Source organism: Pleurodeles waltl, chromosome 3_1, assembly GCF_031143425.1.
Source record: "Pleurodeles waltl isolate 20211129_DDA chromosome 3_1, aPleWal1.hap1.20221129, whole genome shotgun sequence".
Taxonomy (NCBI): Eukaryota; Metazoa; Chordata; class Amphibia; order Caudata; family Salamandridae; genus Pleurodeles; species Pleurodeles waltl.
In genome coordinates this window covers 791,941,439-791,962,161 of record NC_090440.1, presented here as the reverse complement: position 1 = coordinate 791,962,161, position 20,723 = coordinate 791,941,439, and the positions used below count along the sequence as shown (strand labels likewise).

At 46.0% G+C, this 20,723-nt stretch overlaps 1 protein-coding gene and 1 non-coding gene across 3 annotated transcripts in view; both read left to right on the top strand.

Annotated features, from left to right (window-relative positions):
* Positions 1-20,723, top strand: part of IPO7 (importin 7) — a 351,366-nt gene that overhangs the window by 34,956 nt on the left and 295,687 nt on the right. For both annotated transcript variants that reach the window (XM_069223632.1, XM_069223633.1), the window contains 2 exons: positions 7,617-7,770; positions 8,452-8,610. In XM_069223632.1, the coding sequence (XP_069079733.1) occupies positions 7,617-7,770; positions 8,452-8,610 (313 nt within the window). The remainder of the gene's footprint in view (positions 1-7,616; positions 7,771-8,451; positions 8,611-20,723) is intronic.
* Positions 267-399, top strand: LOC138286275 (small nucleolar RNA SNORA3/SNORA45 family). Its single transcript, XR_011201936.1, has one exon. It is a non-coding gene; the product is annotated as a small nucleolar RNA SNORA3/SNORA45 family (small nucleolar RNA).

Genomic DNA, 20,723 nt, shown 5'->3' with positions numbered 1-20,723 from the left:
TGTGTGTGTGTATGTATATGTGTGTGTGTGTGTGTATATGTATGTATGTATATGTGTGTGTATATGTATATGTATATATATATATATATATATATATATATATATATATATATATATACCCCCTCTCCTTTTCACAGCCCATTCTACAGTGTATTGGGATACCCCATGCATTATTTCAGCAATATAAACATTTATATGAATGGTGACTGCCTTTAGCACTGACCATCCTGAGAACAGGATGCGGGGCATACAGTAGTGTATCTTACACCGAGGCTAGAGTCTCATCTTGACACTGTTCATTGTCTTGGTGTGCTAGAGCTTTCGGAGAACAACTACTGATCTTTATTCACTGGCTTGTGTTTTTTTAAAACTAAGTCGGTCACTGGGTCAGTAACATTTGTTGTTAATTTAATTGCTTATACTGTTTGACCATTGTGAATATCACTGTTACCTAACCATCAAATTACTTGCATTGCTTAGCTTCAAGCAAGGGGTCCTTTTTGTTCATGGTTCTTAAGTGCTATTGGGGACCCTGAGATACTTTTATACAAACTTCCAGAGATCTTACCATTTATTTTGGGATACTGGAACATCTGGCATCCAAGATGTTAGCTTATCAATAAATATCCTTATTTTGAACTGACTACAACAGCAGCTTTCTGTCATGTTAAAATATTTAACTAATAGCTGCTTTCATCCAGACGTTTCAGGCAATGGATCTGCTATTTAACAGCACCATTTGTCGTAATTGTGTGGTGATAAAATGTGCAGTATTTCAGCAGTATACATGTCTTGTAAGTAGTAATATTTCTGTCCTCACAACCTAAATACACTTGTGACTGTCTAAAGGGTGGTCCAGTCATTGTGACTAACCAAAGTTGTTAAACCTTTTTGCCAGAAGCTGGTGCCTTATTTTTATACTTTATCATGTTTACTCTACACCCAAAATCTGTACAGGATTGGCCACTTGTCCACGGAGCATATTTCTGAAAAGCGTTACTTTTGAGTAGAATACTTTGTAGTGTACTGATATTTCATCTCTTACAGGCAGTTTGTTTAATAATGAAAGTATCTAGAATTTGAAAACTGTGTGCATCTACTTTTGAAGTACTTCTACTTGCTCTGTAAATACTGCTCTTCTAAACCGCAAAAAAGAGAATGATTGCCATTTGTTGAGGAGAAGCTCCCCAAGCCCTTATCTGCATCATCTCGGGGCATGGTTGCTATGGGACTTGTGTTTTAACCTTATTTTATATCTGTTGTAGACTGCTTTAGTTGCCCTACAAACATCATGTGTTCTGACAAATACAAATTAATGGTTTATGCACAGGAGCTTCTGGCCAGTCTTTTTCATCCATTGATCTCTTCAGCGGTCACTTTTCTTCCATGCACTAAGCATACAGCATTCGGTAAGGGTTGGCGTACTTTGGCTGTTAACTTTCTTCGGTATGAGTGACAGCATTTGCTAGTGCACCTAGGCACGTGAACCCAAAGAGTTGTTCCCCAGAGTACCAAAGTCTGCTGTTATCACTTCGTTATTTTTTAGATAGATATATTTAATATTTGTAACTAAGGTGACACAGACATTATACTTAGGCTCACATTTTGAATGTACAAAGCCATAGCAATTCACCAGTTATTACTATATCAAATAACTAACATCTGCCCTAAGGTAATTATAACTTTGGCCCTGCCATGCAGCTTTTTTTTTGTCAAAAATGTTACTGCAAATATTAAATTGATATTATGAATGATGTTCTCAAGAAGTCATGTGCCATATTTTGTAGGGTAATTAGCAGTGCATGGCGAACACATGAGTTATAGTTACCTTGGGGCAGGAGTTGTAGTTTCTTCCAACAACAGAGGCACCAAGATATTCTTTCTGCCTCCCTCGTTGGCAGGGTCTGGTGTTGTATATCCGTTAGTTTCCCTTCCTAGTCTTATCCTATTCCAATTGTCTGTGCACCCCACATGCAGTGCCGATACACACCCTTCTCAGAACGGCCTTCACTGCCTCCCACTCTGTCCCTCCGATGGCGTGGCCGTGGTACCCCAGTTCATGGCCATGTAGTCCTTAATGGCTGCCTCCATTATATATATTTTTGTTTTCCCCCACGACACACCGCGCCTGTCTGAAAATTTAGGGGCATGTGTCAGCTACGTGTCACCGTGCCATCTGAACCCCACTGCAGCTGCATCAGTACCGGTACACGATCAGATAGAAACCTCCCCAAATGTGTGATATTCAACACTTGCGAGCAGTTCAGGCCACCGAGGAGGAATCGGTCCAGACTACTATATGTATTGTGTGTCTTAGAATGACTGGTATATTACTTACTCTCTGGGTGCAGTTCCCTCCACCCGTCCCATAATCCTAAACTATGCATGACCTCTGTGAGGGATCCCGCTATTAACGGTTTAGTACCCTGTTTAGCAGGGTGACTATCTTTCTCACCAGCCAATATACAATGGTAGTCTCCAGCCCATACAATAGGAGAACCCACCCCTACCCCCAGCACCTTACCTATTTTATCATAGAAGCAATGATCTGTGTTGGGTGCACAAGTATTGAGAATAGTAAGGGTCGCACCATCCAACGTACCTTGTAGGAGTATATATGCGTCACCCCTATGCATCGGCTTCACTGTAGACATGTGTAAATGGGACTCTTGGTGCAACTTGTATTGTTACTTCTCTTGTTTAAGAGGAAAAGGACGAGAGGAACATTTGGCCCTGCCATTTCTTAGCAAGCTTTTGATTCCTCCTCCATCATATGCATTTCCTGTAAACGAGCTATTTGAACCTTATGCCGCCGCAGTAAAGAAAGCATCTATAGCGAGCTGTGTAGTCTTTCAGCCCCCTAACGTTCCATGTCAGTGTATTAATGTGTCGATCCATGTTAGTACTTTGTATTTTCCATCCGTCGTCTACCTCTTCCTGCCTCCCCTCCAGGGGAGAGGCAGATTGCGTACTTATTTCACATCTTGCATACAAATGTGCGTTGTTGTAACCAAAAAACACACCCTCCTCCAAAGTATCTTCAGACTTTATGTAGCCCTGGAGCCTAATCATATTCTGGTATTTGTGTTAACGTAATAAACTACTTTTATTTTTGTAACACTGATTCTTTCATGGGTGATAGTGCTGTGTGATTAATGGTATTGCATAAGCTTTGCATGTCACCTAGATCAAGCTTGGCTGCTGATCTACAGCTTCTTCTAGAGAGCCCTGGCTTCCTAGACACTGCCTACACTTCCCTAATAGGGGTATAGGGACCTGGTGTTAGGTGGCAACACCGTAGGTGTTCAAAACACACCAGCTTCCTACACACACACAATCTCTCATTTTGATATAGTATACACAGTCCGATTCCTGCACTGGGGCTAAAAGCAAAGACCACGAGTGGGGCCCATGTGCCCCTCAATTTTGACATGCCCCAGGAGCCTGGTACACTCAGGGGGGCTTTATTAAAAACAAGTGTGGGAATGTGCGCTTTTTTAATTTTTTTTTTTTTATTTATTGTTGCTGCAGAATCTTGACCCCTGTTGCAAATTCACTACAAATGTAGAGCCAAAAAATCGCTTGGGGTGGAACGGGGAAGCAGCAAATTCTGGGATCCCAGCACCAGAGCTAAGAGGTCAGGGTGTCCTACCATGGCTATTTTTTTCATGTTATTTTTATTTTTAACTCTTGTTACCTGGGACTCGGGGTTGGCATTAGAGAAGTGTCAGAGGTGGGGGTTGAAGTGTACGTGCTAAGCTGTACCTTTTGGCTATGGCTGTGCCAGATGGCTTGCACTGCACACTATTAGGAAACGGAATGACTGTATAGTGCTATTAGTCATATTAGTTCTTTATAGGGTTCCGGTTAGAAAGTGGGGCTAATGTGCAACTGGGCTTCAGTTGCTGAACGGAAAACCAAGTTGAACTAATTTTCGGCAGGTGGCATCTTGCCAATAAGGAGCCATCTGCTTTAGTCGGGAGCAGATGTTTTCGGTGCTTCTTACAAAGTTAGTTCAAGTGTGAAATAACCAGAGCAGTAAAAGGACTATCTTGTACTGTTTATGCTAAATACAAGGATTAGCAAAGCCAATAGGTCTGGGGTTTCTGATAAATTTGTACATGTCAACACAAGCTTGCACAATTGGTGTGTGTTGTATGAGCTAATTTAAAGCCAGACCTTTTTATTAGTGGTGTTGGGAGACTAAAGATTTTCTCTATAGAGGCAGGTTTTTGATAGTCATAAAATGTAGCTTTTTGTGCAAATAAAACCAAAGACTGGCTTAGGTTTGCCAACCAAAGATTGGTTTATGTACATCACCAAACAGCTACTAATTAGAAACCACTTTTTTTTTTTTAAAGGAGAACTTCTACATCAGATGTGATTAGTCCACATGGAACCACGTTGACATATTAACTGTGCCCTAGGCTCAGTCAATTATCCAATTTTAATTGGTAACAACAGCATTGATAGTCATTCCCATTTGGGAGGTGTGCTGGAGGTTTATCTATTCATCCTTGTAGGACTGCCATTGATAAGTCACACAAATGCCTAAAAGAAAAACCATTAAACTGAGACTGTGACCCCAGGAGGCAATTGGATTTTTTGAATTTTTTTTATAGCCAGAAAACACATTGCTGTAATAAAACGAGCTTTGTCAAAGTCAGTAGATCTCACTTTTGTGACCTATTGGCTTTAGCCATGCCTTTTAAAGGTGCTGTAAAATAAAAGTAGATCCTTGAATGTCAGAAGTGGAAGACTGCAAATCAAGAAGATGAAGAGGCTATGCTCAGATGAGGGACAAAAATAAAAGGAGAAAAGCCAGATCATGAAAAAAACGGCGAGCGGTTGAGTGATAACGTTGCCAGGCAGTGGCAGGCTTAGTCTGCTGCAAGTTCTTGGTAAGCTAATTTTAATAGAATACCCCTTTCATCACCCCCACCATCAGAGTGGCTGGCTGGCTGGCTAACACAATTCCCCCGAAAAGACAAGACCGGTACCGAGGAGAAATGAACTAGAACCAAACATATGTTAAGTTGTCCTGAATTATGGTCAATTGTAATAAGGAGAGATTATATAATTATTGTATGTTTTAATAAACCTTTATCAGATATAAACGCTTTGAATTAGACTGCAATGCTCAAAACAGTCCGTAGAGGGCACCATAATAAATATCATTTGTAAGAAACATGGCTAGCCCCTGGTGGGGATAACCCTAATGGATAAAATAAAATAAAAATAACAGGAGAAAGTAATGCAGTGTAACCATATACTAAGCCCCTAGATGGAGGTTTTAAAAAAATATATATATATGGCTAGCAGGCGTACAGCAATGATGTTACAAACAAGGCCTTTAAAACAAAACTTGACCCTGCTGCAAAACAAAAGTTGTAGCCATGAGAAACCTTAAAAGGCCCTGAATGGGGACTTATTATTTGGGGTCCCCACTAATCTAGTGTGGGGACCCAGATGATGCAGACAGAGCACGTTGTGATCAATGTTTTGAAGGTATTCCCATTATACTAGGACCTCCACAGGCTGAGGTATGAGCTAAAATGTTTTGTAAAAATAAAGGCCTGAAAAGCATTATTGGACAAGTTTCTGTACTATGAATATTTTAATGTTGATGTGACTAATGCTTAGAACAGCCCCAAAGAACACCACAAATGAAATGATTAGGTAGTCCTTAGAAGGCATTACCGCACAGAAAATGACAATGTAGTGTAACCATATATTTAGCTCCTAGAGGACGTAGTGCATTGCATATATTCAGACTAAGCAGGCCTATAATCACGATACTGCAAGCAACTCCCAGCTGTAAAACATTTCCGGCCATGAGTGAGAAATTAAACACATTGAATGGTGAGGGGGATTATTATTTTGGCGTCCCAGCTAACCTGGTGTAGGGACCCAAAGATGAAGTAGACCGAAATAACACATTGTTGTGAATGTTTTAGTGGTGGTCCCATTGTCCTAGGATCAGCAGAGGCTGCATTATGAAGAAAAATGTTTCATAAAAATAATGCCTACAAAATATTATGGGACATGTTTTCCCAAAAACAATGAATATTGTAGTACCTGCTTTCCTGCTGTGCTGGGAGAGCCACTTTAACTTTGAGGATTTCCTGTTTTAGTAAAGCAGTCACCAATTTCAAATCTTTTAAGGGAAAAGCCACAAGAAGTGACTGATTAGGTAACCGTGAACAATGTGACCAGCGCGCCAATACTGCCGATCGAGTTCATGCTGTTGTACCTATTTGCGCTGTGAGCACTATTGCCGCCATACAACACAAAGGGGAGAGACAAAAGAAATGGTTCCCCAGCGCTGAAGTAGATCGGAAATCGTGCAATAATCCATATAACTGGCTCGGCCTGCAAGTTGTGACAAACGGCCTCAAACGTAAAGCATTTACCAGTGACATCGTGGTTTTTTATTTTTCTTTGGAAAGGCAAGCCCACAGACAGGTGAAAGTGGGTGTGGTTAAAAGCCTACAATACTTACAATAGGTCATCACTTGCACATCCCACCTAAAATTAGTGCCCTACCATGGTTGTATGACAGAACCATGCAGGCCTTTTTAATGCGTGATTTTACAACGCGGTTTAAACAATGAATGTGTCTTTACCACGCATTCCTGAACCATGCAGATCTTTACAATGTCTTGCTTTATGGGGCACTAGACTTTGGAATAGTAGAAGTTAGTATTCCAACTCCAGTCTGTGATACAGTAGGGAAGGTGTAGGACTTGTAATCCAACACCAGTCCAATAATACGTTCCCTAAAACAAGTCGTCATAAAGACCTGCGTGGTTCAGGAATGCTTGATAAAGACGCATTCACTGTTGACTGTTACGGAAATGTGAGGTTCCCAATGTAGTAAAGGCTGTTCTCTTCACTCCCCCTCTACCTCTAATGATAAATGGGAGGTCATCACAGCCTGTTCCAGTTCACCCTAGCATGTCAAATTTCAAAGTAGTGTGTTTAGATCATAAACTTAATTAAGGGAAAAAACTGCATATTTACATAACTTGACACTTGTGAAACTATTTAGCACAACTTCATTAGGTCTGGCTTGATAGCACAAATGTCTGCAAAACCTATGCTACCAATTCTTCAAAATACAGAGTGGGTTTTGGCCCCACAGTTCATAATTCTCCCTCTGGAAACTGCTTCTTTTGGAATGTGTGAAGGATTATTTTACACCTGAAAAGTACATCACACTGTTAAACTCACTGCTTTATTAACTCAGTGTCCTCTATATAGAATCGTTTTATGCTAACACCCATACTCCCCCCCCCCCCCCCCCCCTCCTCTTATCAGTTTAAAGTTTCATTGAATAAACACTGAAACACTTCAAAGGCTCCTAATGACAAGACGTGCACAGTGTATGCGATATGTTTGTCTTCCTTTTTTCCTCTTGTGTGGGAGAAAGACTGATGGATTTCAGTTATGTTTATGGCCCTTTGGGCCTGGCTGTTGTAGGACCAAGCTGAAGTCTTACTAGGTTGACCGCTGTCTCCGCTCGAGCATTCTTGTAGTGCATAAAGCATTTAACTGACTTGGCAGTTTTGAACCATTTCTGCAATTGAGTAAACATGTCCATCTTGTTCCAATAGCTGTTATTTACTTGAAAAATATGATCACTCAGTATTGGCCGGATCGTGAGACCACACCAGGAGAGTTGCCGCCATATACGATTCCAGAAGAAGATCGACATTGTATTCGTGAAAACATTGTTGAGGCAATTATGCAGTCCCCAGAACTCATCAGGTAACTGGTACCCTCTGCTTCGGGTTTTACAGTGTAGTTAATGAAAGCTGTGGTATGTGGGTGTTTTTTTTTTTTTTTTTTTGGGTGATATCAGTTTTACATACGTTGCTGTCTCAGCCCGGTGGAGGAAGGCCCTGGCAAGGTCACGAACCCCCATAAATTATTTGCACAGTCTCTCCTCTCAGAATGCTCGTTATCGTCAATCCTCACACGGAAAATAACTGCCCAGGTCACTGTCGTTGCCTGGAGCAGACGAATAATGTATTCAGGCAAAACCAAGCGCGTTTTGGAAAACTGTTTCCCTGTTCACAAGTAAACCGAATTCTGTCTCCTCCAGTGTCCGCCTTTGTATTTGAAATGTAGTGCTTGTAATGCTAGAAAAAGGAAACTGGTTAAGCCACGTAAATTGTTCACCGTGTAATTGGGCCCACTGTGCTACTTTATCAAAACTTTACTATCAAACGACGATACCTGTATGATGCGTTTAGTATACCCGTCGAAAGCGCATCCACATTTTTTTAAAGGTTTTTATTAAACAACTAGGAATGTAGTTACATTGTGTTGTGGTTGCTGACGTTGTGAAAATGTATGCATAATGATGCCTGGTAATTTCGGTGAATTCACGCATGTTGCTTCAGTTGATTTTGAAATTGTACTTTTATTTTGTTTTACTGTTTTTAGAGTTCAGCTTACTACTTGTATTCATCACATCATCAAACATGATTACCCCAATCGTTGGACTGCAGTAGTCGAAAAAATTGGATTTTATCTCCAGTCTGAAAACAGTGCTTGCTGGCTTGGAATCTTGCTTTGCCTTTATCAGCTTGTTAAGAACTATGAGTAAGTTATTGTACAGCTTCTTTTCTTCAGTTCTGTAAGCTAATGTTTAGTAATTTCATTTTGCAGGTATACAGTTAACTTTTCTGATCCTATATCTTGCAGACCGTCAGTTCTGTTAGCCCCCTGACCATTTTTGTTTGTTTCTAGTAATATTAGGTTTGTATGCCTTTTTACTTGTGAAGTTATACATTTTGGATATGTCTTGGTTGAATGAACTGCTATGCTGCATTGATGTCTAGTTTCCTTTGTATATTTACTTTTCCATTCAGTGCATGGCAGTTCTTGGTTGAAAGTTCAGCCCCTTAAACTATTGGACAAGAGAGGGATACATTTTTTTCACACAGGTTGTCTTTAACCCCTTAGCTGCTGGGCCTTTTCCCCCCCAGTGCTGAGCCCTTTTTTGGCTATTTGGGGTAGTTCGCGCTTAGGGCTTCATAACTTTTTGTCCACATAAGCTAACCACGCCCTTTTTTTCCAACATCCTAGGGATTCTAATGGTACCCAGAGTTTGTGGTTTACCCTGGAGGAGACCAAGAAAATAGCCAAAATACAGTGAAAATTTAGTTTTTTCCAAAAAAATGGGAAAAAAGGGCCGCCGAAGAAGGCTTGTGGTTTTTTCCCTGAAAATGCCATCAACAAAGGGTTTCTGGTGCTGAAATCACTATCTCCCCACCTTTCAGGAACGGGCAGACTTGAATCAGAAAACCACATTTTCCAACACAAATTTGGCATTTTACTGGGACATACCCCATTTTTACTATTTTTGGTGCTTTCAACCTCCTTCCAGTTAGTGACAGGAATGGGTGTGAAACCAATGCTGGATCCCGGAAAGCTAAACATTTCTGAAAACTAGCCAAAATTCTGAATTCAGCAAGGGGTCATTTGTGTAGATCCTACAAGGTTTTCCTACAGAAAATAACAGCTGAAATAAAAAAATATTGAAATTGAGCTGAAAACAACAGCCATTTTTCTTTGTTTTACTCTGTAACTTTTTCCTGCGATGTCAGATTTCTGAAAGCAATATACCGTTTTGTCTGCTGGACTCTTCTGGTTGCGGGGATATAAAGGGCTTATAGGTTCATCAAGAACCCTGGGTACCCAGAGCCAATAAATGAGGTGCACCCTGCAGTTGGTTTTCATTCTATACTGGGTATACAGCAATTCATTTGCTGAAATATGAGGAGTGAAAAAGAGGTATCAAGAGAACCTTTGCATTCCCAAAATGGGATCAAGATAAGGTTTTGAGGAGCAGTGGTTATTTGCACATCTTTGAATTCCGAGGTGCCCATACTAGCATGTGAATTGCAGGGCATTTCTCAAATAGACGTCTTTTTTACACACTCTCTTATATTTGGAAGGAAAAAATGTAGAGAAAGGTAAGGGGCAATAACACTTGTTTTGCTATTCTATGTTCCCCCAAGTCTCCCGAAAAAAATGATACCTCACTTGTGTGGGTAGGCCTAGCGCCCGCAACAGGAAATGCCCCAAAACACAACGTGGACACATCACAGAAAACAGAGCTGTTTTTTGCAAAGTGCCTACCTGTAGATTTTGGCCTCTAGCTCAGCCGGCACCTAGGGAAACCTACCAAACCTGTGCATTTCTGAAAACTAGAGACCTAGGGGAATCCAAGGAGGGGTGACTTGCGGGGCTCGGACCAGGTTCTGTTACCCAGAATCCTTTGCAAACCTCAAAAAGTGGCTAAAAAAACAAGTTTTCCTCACATTTCGGTGACAGAAAGTTCTGGAATCTGAGAGGAGCCACAAATTTCCTTCCACCCAGCGTTCCCCCAAGCCTCCCGATAAAAATGATACCTCACTTGTGTGGTTAGGCCTGGTGCCTGCGACAGGAATAGATCACACAACGGTCAATGTTGGTCCTTACGTGAGGCAGCTGTTGACCCTGGGGTGATCCATTCCTGACACAGACACTAGGTGTAGGCACTCAAGTGGGGTAGTGTTTTTATCAGGACAGGTGAGGAGTCACTGGGTGGTAGGAATATTGTGGATCCCAGCATATTCCTGTAGTTTGTGTGACAGAAATGCGAGAAACATTTAGTTTTTTTTCAACATTTCAGCTTTGCAGGGTATTCTGGGTAAGAAAACTTTGGGGAAGCCACACAAGTCACACCTCTGTGGACTCCCCCGAATGTCTAGTTTCCAGAAATGTTTGGGTTTAGTGTGTTTCTCTATATGGCCGCCGAATCCAGGACCAAAAACACAGGTGCCTGCCTTACAAAACCAGTTTGTTTTGCCATGGATAATTTTGATGTCTCCACAATATGATTTGGGTGGTGGAATTTGGGGCTGAACTAAATTGGGGAGCTCCCAAGAGAGCACTCTCTCTCTGCTTGCCGCCACATTCACCTGCTCTCTGGGTTGACCTAACCCACTATTACCCAGTTGCACAAACAGCTTGCGAAGGGACAGCAGGACTGTCCTCATCACCTCCCTCATAATGTACTGGAAGAGGAGTTATCGAATGGGACTCCTCTGACTGAAAAATCACTCCCAGAGTCTGCGCCATTGTCCTATCCCTCAGATGCTGTCTCAGTATCTGATGTCTCAGTCTCTGATCCTATGTCAGAGCGGTCCTCTATAACCCGAGTGTAGGCAGCAGTCATCCATCAAGATGCCATCTGTAAGGAAATGCCTCCTTGGCATGGTTGCCCCCTGACTTTATGCCTTTGCTGATGCTATGTTTACAATTGAAAGTGTGCTGAGGCCTGCTAACCAGGCCCCAGCACCAGTGTTCTTTCCCTAACCTGTACTTTTGTATCCACAATTGGCAGACCCTGGCATCCAGATAAGTCCCTTGTAACTGGTACTTCTGATGGATACAACTACCTGTGGATTCCTCACCTCATGAATACTCCCATGGCGCCAGCATTCTACGGAAATCTTCTTACTAGTCTCTGCACGTCGACGAGGACGTCACTGTCTCGCACGCGACGCCGTCTGACGTCATACAGGCAATAAGAGGTCCTCGACGACGTGCGGACGTCAGTTCCCTTTTTTCCGTGCATTCGAAACGGTTATCTTCGAGGGAGCAACTGTTACTCTTGCGGTTACAGTGTATATCTTGCTGCGTACTCTTTCTCCGTGGAAATAATGTCGCAGAGAAAGTCTGGATTTAAGCCTTGTCGTGAGTGTGGAGGCAAGATGTCGGTGACGGATCCTCATTCCGATTGCCTTTGGTGTTTGAGCTCCGACCACGACGTCTCGACTTGTGATTCATGTCAGCACATGAATCCGAAGGCCCTTAAAGAACGTGAGGCGAAGCTGTTTATGGCCAAGTCAAAGGAGAAGCATCACAAGAAGTCTTCTCCAAAACATCGGCGTCATCGAGACTCCCGGCGCCGTAGAGAATCTCGGCGTCATTCAAGGGAGGCTCGTTCCAGGTCTCCGGATCGGCGCCGAAAGACATGGGAGGTCAGCCCCACGGTGACGCCGCATCCTTCGACGCCGTTGGCCTCTCCGGCGTCACCAACTTCGCCTGGACAGGCGTCGGTGATTGAGGTATTGGAGCCTCAAGTGTTTTCTCCGGCGCAGACGCCGAGGCCGGAGTCGGGGTCGCCTCCGAGACAGGCACCCCAGTATCCGGCTTTTCCCACCCCTGGAGCCGATAGTTCCGCATTCTTGAATGCGATGTATGCCATCTTCCAACAGATGGCTCCAGGGGGTGCTCCGGCTGGGCCTTTGGCCTTTTCTTTGGGTGATCCTGCGCCTCTTCGGCCGGCACCCTTTATGCCCTTTCTCCCGTTTGGGAACGTGGGCTCGGCGCCAGTGTCGGCGCCGGTGGCCGCTCCGGTGGCTTCTGAAGGATTGGCCCCGGGGATTTTCATCCCGTCGACGTCGGGATTTCGGCCTGTGACTCCGGTGGGTCCATCTGCTTCAGCTGCTCTTTCGTCGGCGCCGAAGTTACATGTGGCGCCGGACGCGGCGTCGGTGGCTTCTGAAGATCGGCGCCGATCTTCGACTTCGGCGGAGGCATTGTCGACTCCGCGTATTGAACAACGACTTCATTCGAGGAGACGTGCTCTCCGGGTACTAGAAGAGCAGGAGTACCAACGAGCCCTAGAGGAAGGAGAGCTAGAGGACTCGGGTGATGGGCTGCGTGGACTGGAGTCGGCCAGTGGGCTGGACACTTCCCCTGAGTGGGACCTTTCGTCCCCGGGGGAATATACTGAGGAAGCTGCTTCCTTTCATACAGTGGTACGGAAGGCAGCTAGTTTTTTGGACCTGCCTTTGCCGGTGGTGGAGGCAAAACAAAACCTTTTGACGGAGGTGTTGCATCCGGCCTCAGCCGCGGCGGAGCCTCTGTTACCTTTTAATGACGCTCTGCTGGATCCGGTTTTAGAGGTGTGGAAGAGGCCGGCATCTTCCCCAGCAGTTCACAGAGCCGTGGCCAGGAGGTATCGGACGGCTCCAACTGATCCTGGTTTCCTATCTAGGCACCCTACGCCGGAGAGCTTGGTAGTGCAGGCCTCCTGTTCGTCCAAGTCAGCGCCTGGTTCTTTCCCGACGGTGCCTGGGGACAGAGACTCAAAAAAGCTAGAGGCGCAGTCCAAGAAGATTTTTTCGTCCTGCAGTCTGGCGTTAAAGGCCACTAATGCGACCTGTATCCTGGGGAGGTATATTCATGCTCTGATGGATGACATCTCCTCTTCGTTTACAGAGCTTCCCCAGGGTCTTTTGGATCTTGTCTCTGATGCCCAGGCTGCTGCGACCCAAATTATCCAGACGGGACTGGATACCACCGACTCGGTAGCCAGAGCAATGGGCACAACTGTGGTGGAAAGGAGACAGGCCTGGCTCCGTAACTCGGGCTTTTCGGCAGATGTACAGTCCACATTGTTGGATCTCCCGTTTGATGGGGACAAACTGTTTGGGGCTAAGGCTGATTCGGCCTTGGAACGTTTTAAGGAGAGCAGGGCCACGGCTAAGTCGTTGGGACTCCAAGCTCCTTCTTCCACGGCCTCTTCCAGATTCTTCAGGAGGTTTCGTGGATTTGGGCGTGGCTCTTCCTCCTCTTCCTTTCGGGGAAGATATCAGCAACCTGCCTCTTCCCACCCCTATAGATCTTTTAGGGGGAGGGGTAGGGTCCGCACCAGGGGAGCCTCTCAGCAGCACTCTGCCTCTTCCTCATCCTCTGGCGGGGTGCAGCAGGGGAAGCAGCCTTAGGCTTCCACCATTTCCCACTCACTCCTCTCCTGTAGGGGGAAGATTACAGCATTTTCTCACCAAATGGGAGACTGTTACGTCGGACACTTGGGTTCTCAGTGTTGTGGGAAAAGGCTACACCCTTCCCTTTCGGGAGTTTCCGCCCCTCATCCCGCCCCGCCCTTCGTATTGTTCACAAGAACACCTCCTGTTGCTAGAACAGGAGGTAGAAGTCCTCCTTTTAAAGGGCGCGGTGGAGTTGGTCCCGGAGCAGGAAAGGGGTCAAGGAGTTTACTCAAGGTATTTCCTGATTCCCAAGAAGGATGGTCGTTTGAGACCAATTCTGGACCTGAGGATCTTGAATTGGTTCCTCAAGCAGGAAAAGTTCAAGATGCTGACCCTAGCACAGGTGCTTTTGGCGTTGAACATGGAAGACTGGATGGTGTCTGTCGACTTGCAGGATGCTTACTTTCATATCCCGATACTCAAGTCACACAGGAAGTATCTCCGGTTTGTGGTGGGATCGCAACACTACCAGTTTGCGGTCCTTCCGTTTGGTCTTACTTCAGCACCTCGAGTCTTCACGAAGGTGATGTCGGTGGTTGCGGCAGAGCTCAGAAGGAAGGGGATAGCAGTATTCCCTTACTTGGACGATTGGTTGATCAAAGCCAAGTCCCCGGAGCTTGTGTTGCGTCATCTGCAGTCAACAACCCAGTTGTTGTTCGACCTGGGCTTTTCGGTGAACGAGCCCAAATCTCACCTGGAGCCCTCTCAGCGCCTCCTGTTCATAGGGGCAGTACTGGATACAACATTGGGTCGGGCCTTTCCTCCGCCTCAGCGGATTCAAGATATTCAGGATTTGGTTCCAATGTTTCGAAATGGAGCGGTAGTTCCAGTCCTCAAGGTCCTTCGTCTGCTCGGTCTTTTTGCCTCCTGCATTCTGTTGGTCATGCATGCTCGCTGGCACATGAGGGCTCTTCAGTGGTGCCTCCGAAGGCAGTGGTCTCAACACAGAGGGGATCTAGAGGGTACTGTCAAGATCTCCAGAGATGCTGCTGTGGATTTGAAGTGGTGGATTGCAGGCAACAATCTTTCACAAGGAAAGCCGTTCCAGCAGTCGCCACCAGTGGCCACAGTCATAACGGATGCTTCCACTCTAGGGTGGGGAGCTCATCTGGGGGATCTGGAGATCAAAGGTCTTTGGTCTCCAGAGGAACAGATTTTTCACATCAATCTGTTAGAGTTACGGGCTGTACGTCTGGCTCTCAAGGCCTTCCTCCCTTCCCTTCGTGGTCAGTCGGTACAGGTCCTAACGGACAATACTACCACGATGTGGTACATAAACAAGCAGGGAGGAGTGGGGTCGTACCTTCTCTGCAGAGAAGCTCTTCGACTATGGTCCTGGGCAAAGGACCATCGGATTTGCTTGATAGCAAACCATCTGGCCGGAGTCTTGAACGTGCGTGCGGACAGTCTCAGTCGCCACTTCTCGGCAGACCACGAGTGGCGTCTCCATCCAGATCAAGTCCGTTTAATCTTCCACAAGTGGGGGTTTCCTCGGGTAGATCTGTTCGCCACTCGAGAGAACGCGCATTGTCCGTTGTTCTGCAGCCTTCAGTATCCGATGCAGGAAGCGTTGGGGGACGCGTTTCAAATGACCTGGTGCGGCCAGTTGCTTTACGCGTTTCCTCCCATACCCTTGATTCCTCGAGTATTGAGGAAGATTCGCCAAGACCGGGCTCTAGTAATCTTAATAGCTCCGGATTGGCCAAGGAGGGTGTGGTACTCCGACCTTCTCCAACTCTCAACGTGCCCGCCGCTCCGTCTCCCTTTCAGGGCAGACCTCCTCTCACAGTCGCAGGGGCAGGTTCTACACCCCAACCTCCAGAGTCTGCACCTACATGCCTGGAGATTGAACGGGGCAACCTGAGTTCCTTCTCTCTCCCGCCTGAGGTAGTGGATGTTATATTAGCGGCCAGGCGACACTCCACTAAATCTATCTACGCTAATAGGTGGTCTAAATTTGTTGCGTGGTGTGGAGAGAGGCAGATTGATCCTTTACATGCTCATCTATCGGACGTTTTGTCTTTTGCTCTATCTCTGGCGCAGAAAGGCTGTGCAGTGGCTACCATTAAAGGTTATTTATCGGCCTTGTCAGCCTTCATATGTCTTCCAGACCAACCATCTTTATTTAAATCCCCTATTGTTATCAGATTCTTGAAAGGTCTTCTAAATCAATATCCTCCAAAGCCATTCGTTATGCCGCAATGGGATTTGTCCTTAGTCCTGACTTTCCTTATGGGGTCCCCTTTTGAACCTATGCATTCTTGCCCCTTGAGGTATTTGGTTTTAAAAACAGTCTTCCTGATAGCTATAACATCAGCAAGGAGAGTGAGTGAGTTGCAGGCCTTATCAGTAAAACCCCCTTATACAACTTTTTATGGGGATAAGGTGGTGTTGAGGACCAAGGCTGCTTTCCTCCCGAAGGTTGTTTCACCCTTCCATTTGGCTCAGGCAATTACTTTGTCCACGTTCTATCCTCCGCCTCATCCTTCCAAAGAGGAAGAAAGACTGCACCGTCTGGACCCAAAGAGAGCGTTGAGCTTCTTTATCGATAGAACAAAGGATTTCAGGCTGGAGGATCAGCTGTTTATTGGATACGTGGGCAAGAGGAGAGGAAAGGCAGTCCACAAGAGAACACTATCCAGGTGGGTTGTTCTTTGCATTAAAATATGTTACTCTTTGGCAAAGAAGGATCCTCCTGAGGGCATTAGAGCTCATTCCACCAGAGCTAAGTCGGCCACTTCGGCCTTAGCCAGAGGTGTTCCTGTGGTCGACATCTGCAAGGCCGCAACTTGGTCGTCCCTTCACACTTTTGCAAAACATTACTGTTTAGATTCTGAGGTTAGAAGGGACGGCCATTTTGCACGGTCAGTGCTGCAGGATTTCTTGGTTTGACCATTTAGGCACCCACCGCCGGGCGTGGTACTGCTTTGGGACTCTATTCATGAGGTGAGGAATCCACAGGTAGTTGTATCCATCAGAAGAACGAGTTACTTACCTTCGGTAACGACTTTTCTGGTGGATACATTAGCTACCTGTGGATTCCTCACGGTCCCACCCGCCTCCCCGTTGCCTTTATGGTCTTGCCAAGTAATCCTTGAGTGTGCTCCTCTTGGTCTTTGAGGGTGCAATAGATGTATATATATAATATATTTATATATATGTAGGTATATGTCTATATATCTTTATGTATATACTTGGTGTGTGTATATATTTTAAAAGAGAGAGTTTTATATATATATATATATATATATATATATGTACATAAAAAGATTTACAGTTATTCATACAATGTGGTGTATTTTTACATTATAATGGATGTTGCTTTGTTCTTTCATTGCATTGCCTGGTTGTTCTCATGCACGTAAAAAATGATTGGTACTGACGTCCGCACGTCGTCGAGGACCTCTTATTGCCTGTATGACGTCAGACGGCGTCGCGTGCGAGACAGTGACGTCCTCGTCGACGTGCAGAGACTAGTAAGAAGATTTCCGTAGAATGCTGGCGCCATGGGAGTATTCATGAGGTGAGGAATCCACAGGTAGCTAATGTATCCACCAGAAAAGTCGTTACCGAAGGTAAGTAACTCGTTCTTCTAGTACCAAGGGCCCTGATGCCAAGGAAGGTCTCTAAGGGCTGCAGCATGTCTTATGCCACCCTGGAGACCTCTCACTAAGCACAGACACACTGCTTGCCAGCTTGTGTGTGCTAGTGAGGACAAAACGAGTAAGTCGACATGGCACTCCCCTCAGGGTGCCATGCCAGCCTCTCACTGCCTATGCAGTATAGGTAAGACACCCCTCTAGCAGGCCTTACAGCCCTAAGGCAGGGTGCACTATACCATAGGTGAGGGTACCAGTGCATGAGCATGGTACCCCTACAGTGTCTAAACAAAACCTTAGACATTGTAAGTGCAGGGTAGCCATAAGAGTATATGGTCTGGGAGTCTGTCAAACACGAACTCCACAGCACCATAATGGCTACACTGAAAACTGGGAAGTTTGGTATCAAACTTCTCAGCACAATAAATGCACACTGATGCCAGTGTACATTTTATTGTAAAATACACCCCGGAGGACACCTTAGAGGTGCCCCCTGAAACTTAACCGACTGTCTGTGTAGGCTGACTAGTTCCAGCAGCCTGCCACACCAGAGACATGTTGCTGGCCCCATGGGGAGAGTGCCTTTGTCACTCTGAGGCCAGTAACAAAGCCTGCACTGGGTGGAGATGCTAACACCTCCCCCAGGCAGGAGCTGTGACACCTGGCGGTGAGCCTCAAAGGCTCACCCCTTTGTCACAGCCCAGCAGGGCACTCCAGCTTAGTGGAGTTGCCCGCCCCCTCCGGCCACGGCCCCCACTTTTGGCGGCAAGGCTGGAGGGAACAAAGAAAGCAACAAGGAGGAGTCACTGGCCAGTCAGGACAGCCCCTAAGGTGTCCTGAGCTGAAGTGACTCTAACTTTTAGAAATCCTCCATCTTGCAGATGGAGGATTCCCCCAATAGGGTTAGGATTGTGACCCCCTCCCCTTGGGAGGAGGCACAAAGAGGGTGTACCCACCCTCAGGGCTAGTAGCCATTGGCTACTAACCCCCCAGACCTAAACACGCCCTTAAATTTAGTATTTAAGGGCTACCCTGAACCCTAGAAAATTAGATTCCTGCAACTACAAGAAGGACTGCCTAGCTGAAAAACCCCTGCAGAGGAAGACCAGAAGACAACTGCCTTGGCTCCAGAAACTCACCGGCCTGTCTCCTGCCTTCCAAAGATCCTGCTCCAGCGACGCCTTCCAAAGGGACCAGCGACCTCGACATCCTCTGAGGACTGCCCCTGCTTCGAAAAGACAAGAAACTCCCGAGGACAGCGGACCTGCTCCAAGAAAAGCTGCAACTTTGTTTCCAGCAGCTTTAAAGAACCCTGCAAGCTCCCCGCAAGAAGCGTGAGACTTGCAACACTGCACCCGGCGACCCCGACCCGGCTGGTGGCGATCCAACACCTCAGGAGGGACCCCAGGACTACTCTAAGACTGTGAGTACAAAAACCTGTCCCCCCTTAGCCCCCACAGCGCCGCCTGCAGAGGGAATCCCGAGGCTTCCCCTGACCGCGACTCTCTGAATCCTAAGTCCCGACACCTGGGAGAGACCCTGCACCCGCAGCCCCCAGGACCTGAAGGACCGGACTTTCACTGGAGGAGTGACCCCCAGGAGTCCCTCTCCCTTGACCAAGTGGAGGTTTCCCCGAGGAACCCCCCCCTTGCCTGCCTGCAGCGCTGAAGAGATCCCTAGATCTCCCATTGACTTCCATTACAAACCCGACGCTTGTTTCTACACTGCACCCGGCCGCCCCCGCGCTGCTGAGGGTGAAATTTCTGTGTGGGCTTGTGTCCCCCCCGGTGCCCTACAAAACCCCCCTGGTCTGCCCTCCGAAGACGCGGGTACTTACCTGCAAGCAGACCGGAACCGGGGCACCCCCTTCTCTCCATTCTAGCCTATGCGTTTTGGGCACCACTTTGAACTCTGCACCTGACCGGCCCTGAGCTGCTGGTGTGGTGACTTTGGGGTTGCTCTGAACCCCCAACGGTGGGCTACCTTGGACCAAGAACTAAGCCCTGTAAGTGTCTTACTTACCTGGTAACCTAACAAATACTTACCTCCCCTAGGAACTGTGAAAATTGCACTAAGTGTCCACTTTTAAAATAGCTATTTGTGAATAACTTGAAAAGTATACATGCAATTTTGATGATTTGAAGTTCCTAAAGTACTTACCTGCAATACCTTTCGAATGAGATATTACATGTAGAATTTGAACCTGTGGTTCTTAAAATAAACTAAGAAAATATATTTTTCTATATAAAAACCTATTGGCTGGATTTGTCTCTGAGTGTGTGTACCTCATTTATTGTCTATGTGTATGTACAACAAATGCTTAACACTACTCCTTGGATAAGCCTACTGCTCGACCACACTACCACAAAATAGAGCATTAGTATTATCTCTTTTTACCACTATTTTACCTCTAAGGGGAACCCTTGGACTCTGTGCATGCTGTTCCTTACTTTGAAATAGCACATACAGAGCCAACTTCCTACACCATCTCTGCTATTGGCTAAACTGTTGCTCTAAAACACTAGCCTACGTAGACAGTCACAAAATCGATGGTGTGTGAGATACGTGCAACAGTAGAGGCCACCTTACCTGCGCTTCTTCCCTCAATCAGCACGTACTTTCAAGACACTCAAACACCTTGTCACATACCATTCGTCACAGTCTTTAGCACCTCCTGCGCCCAGTCCAACAATCATTATTGGTGCTCCCACTCCCTCCTCCTCGGATTCCCTCATTACCACCCAACAAAAGTGCCCTTCATCTCTCCATAGACTTTGCTAATGTACTCAGCTATTTACATAAAATACAGATTTGCTCTTTGCAGTAGGCATATAAACCTTCTGCGCTTCTTTATGGCACTAAAACTGGCACTAGACAAGTCGGACCCTTTTCCCCCCAGGGAAACCACACACATATTGACAAAAGTGATATATATATGACAGCCAATCACCTGAAACTCAACTCAAGCAAAACCGAAATAATCCTCTTTGGCCCACACAAAAACACCTGGGACCCCTCATGGTGGCCCACCACGCTAGGCCCTGCACCCACCCCCGCCAACCACGCACGCAACCTCAGCATCATCCTAGACTCCTCCCTCTCGATGACCCAACAAATCAACGCTTTCACCTCCTCATGCTTCAACACACTCCGTATACTGAAAAACATTCAAATGGATCCCCACAGAGACCAGAAAAACTGTCACTCACGCACACATCAGCAGCAGGATTGATTACGGAAACGCCCTCTACGCCGGCACCACTCTAAAACTCAAGCGCAAACTACA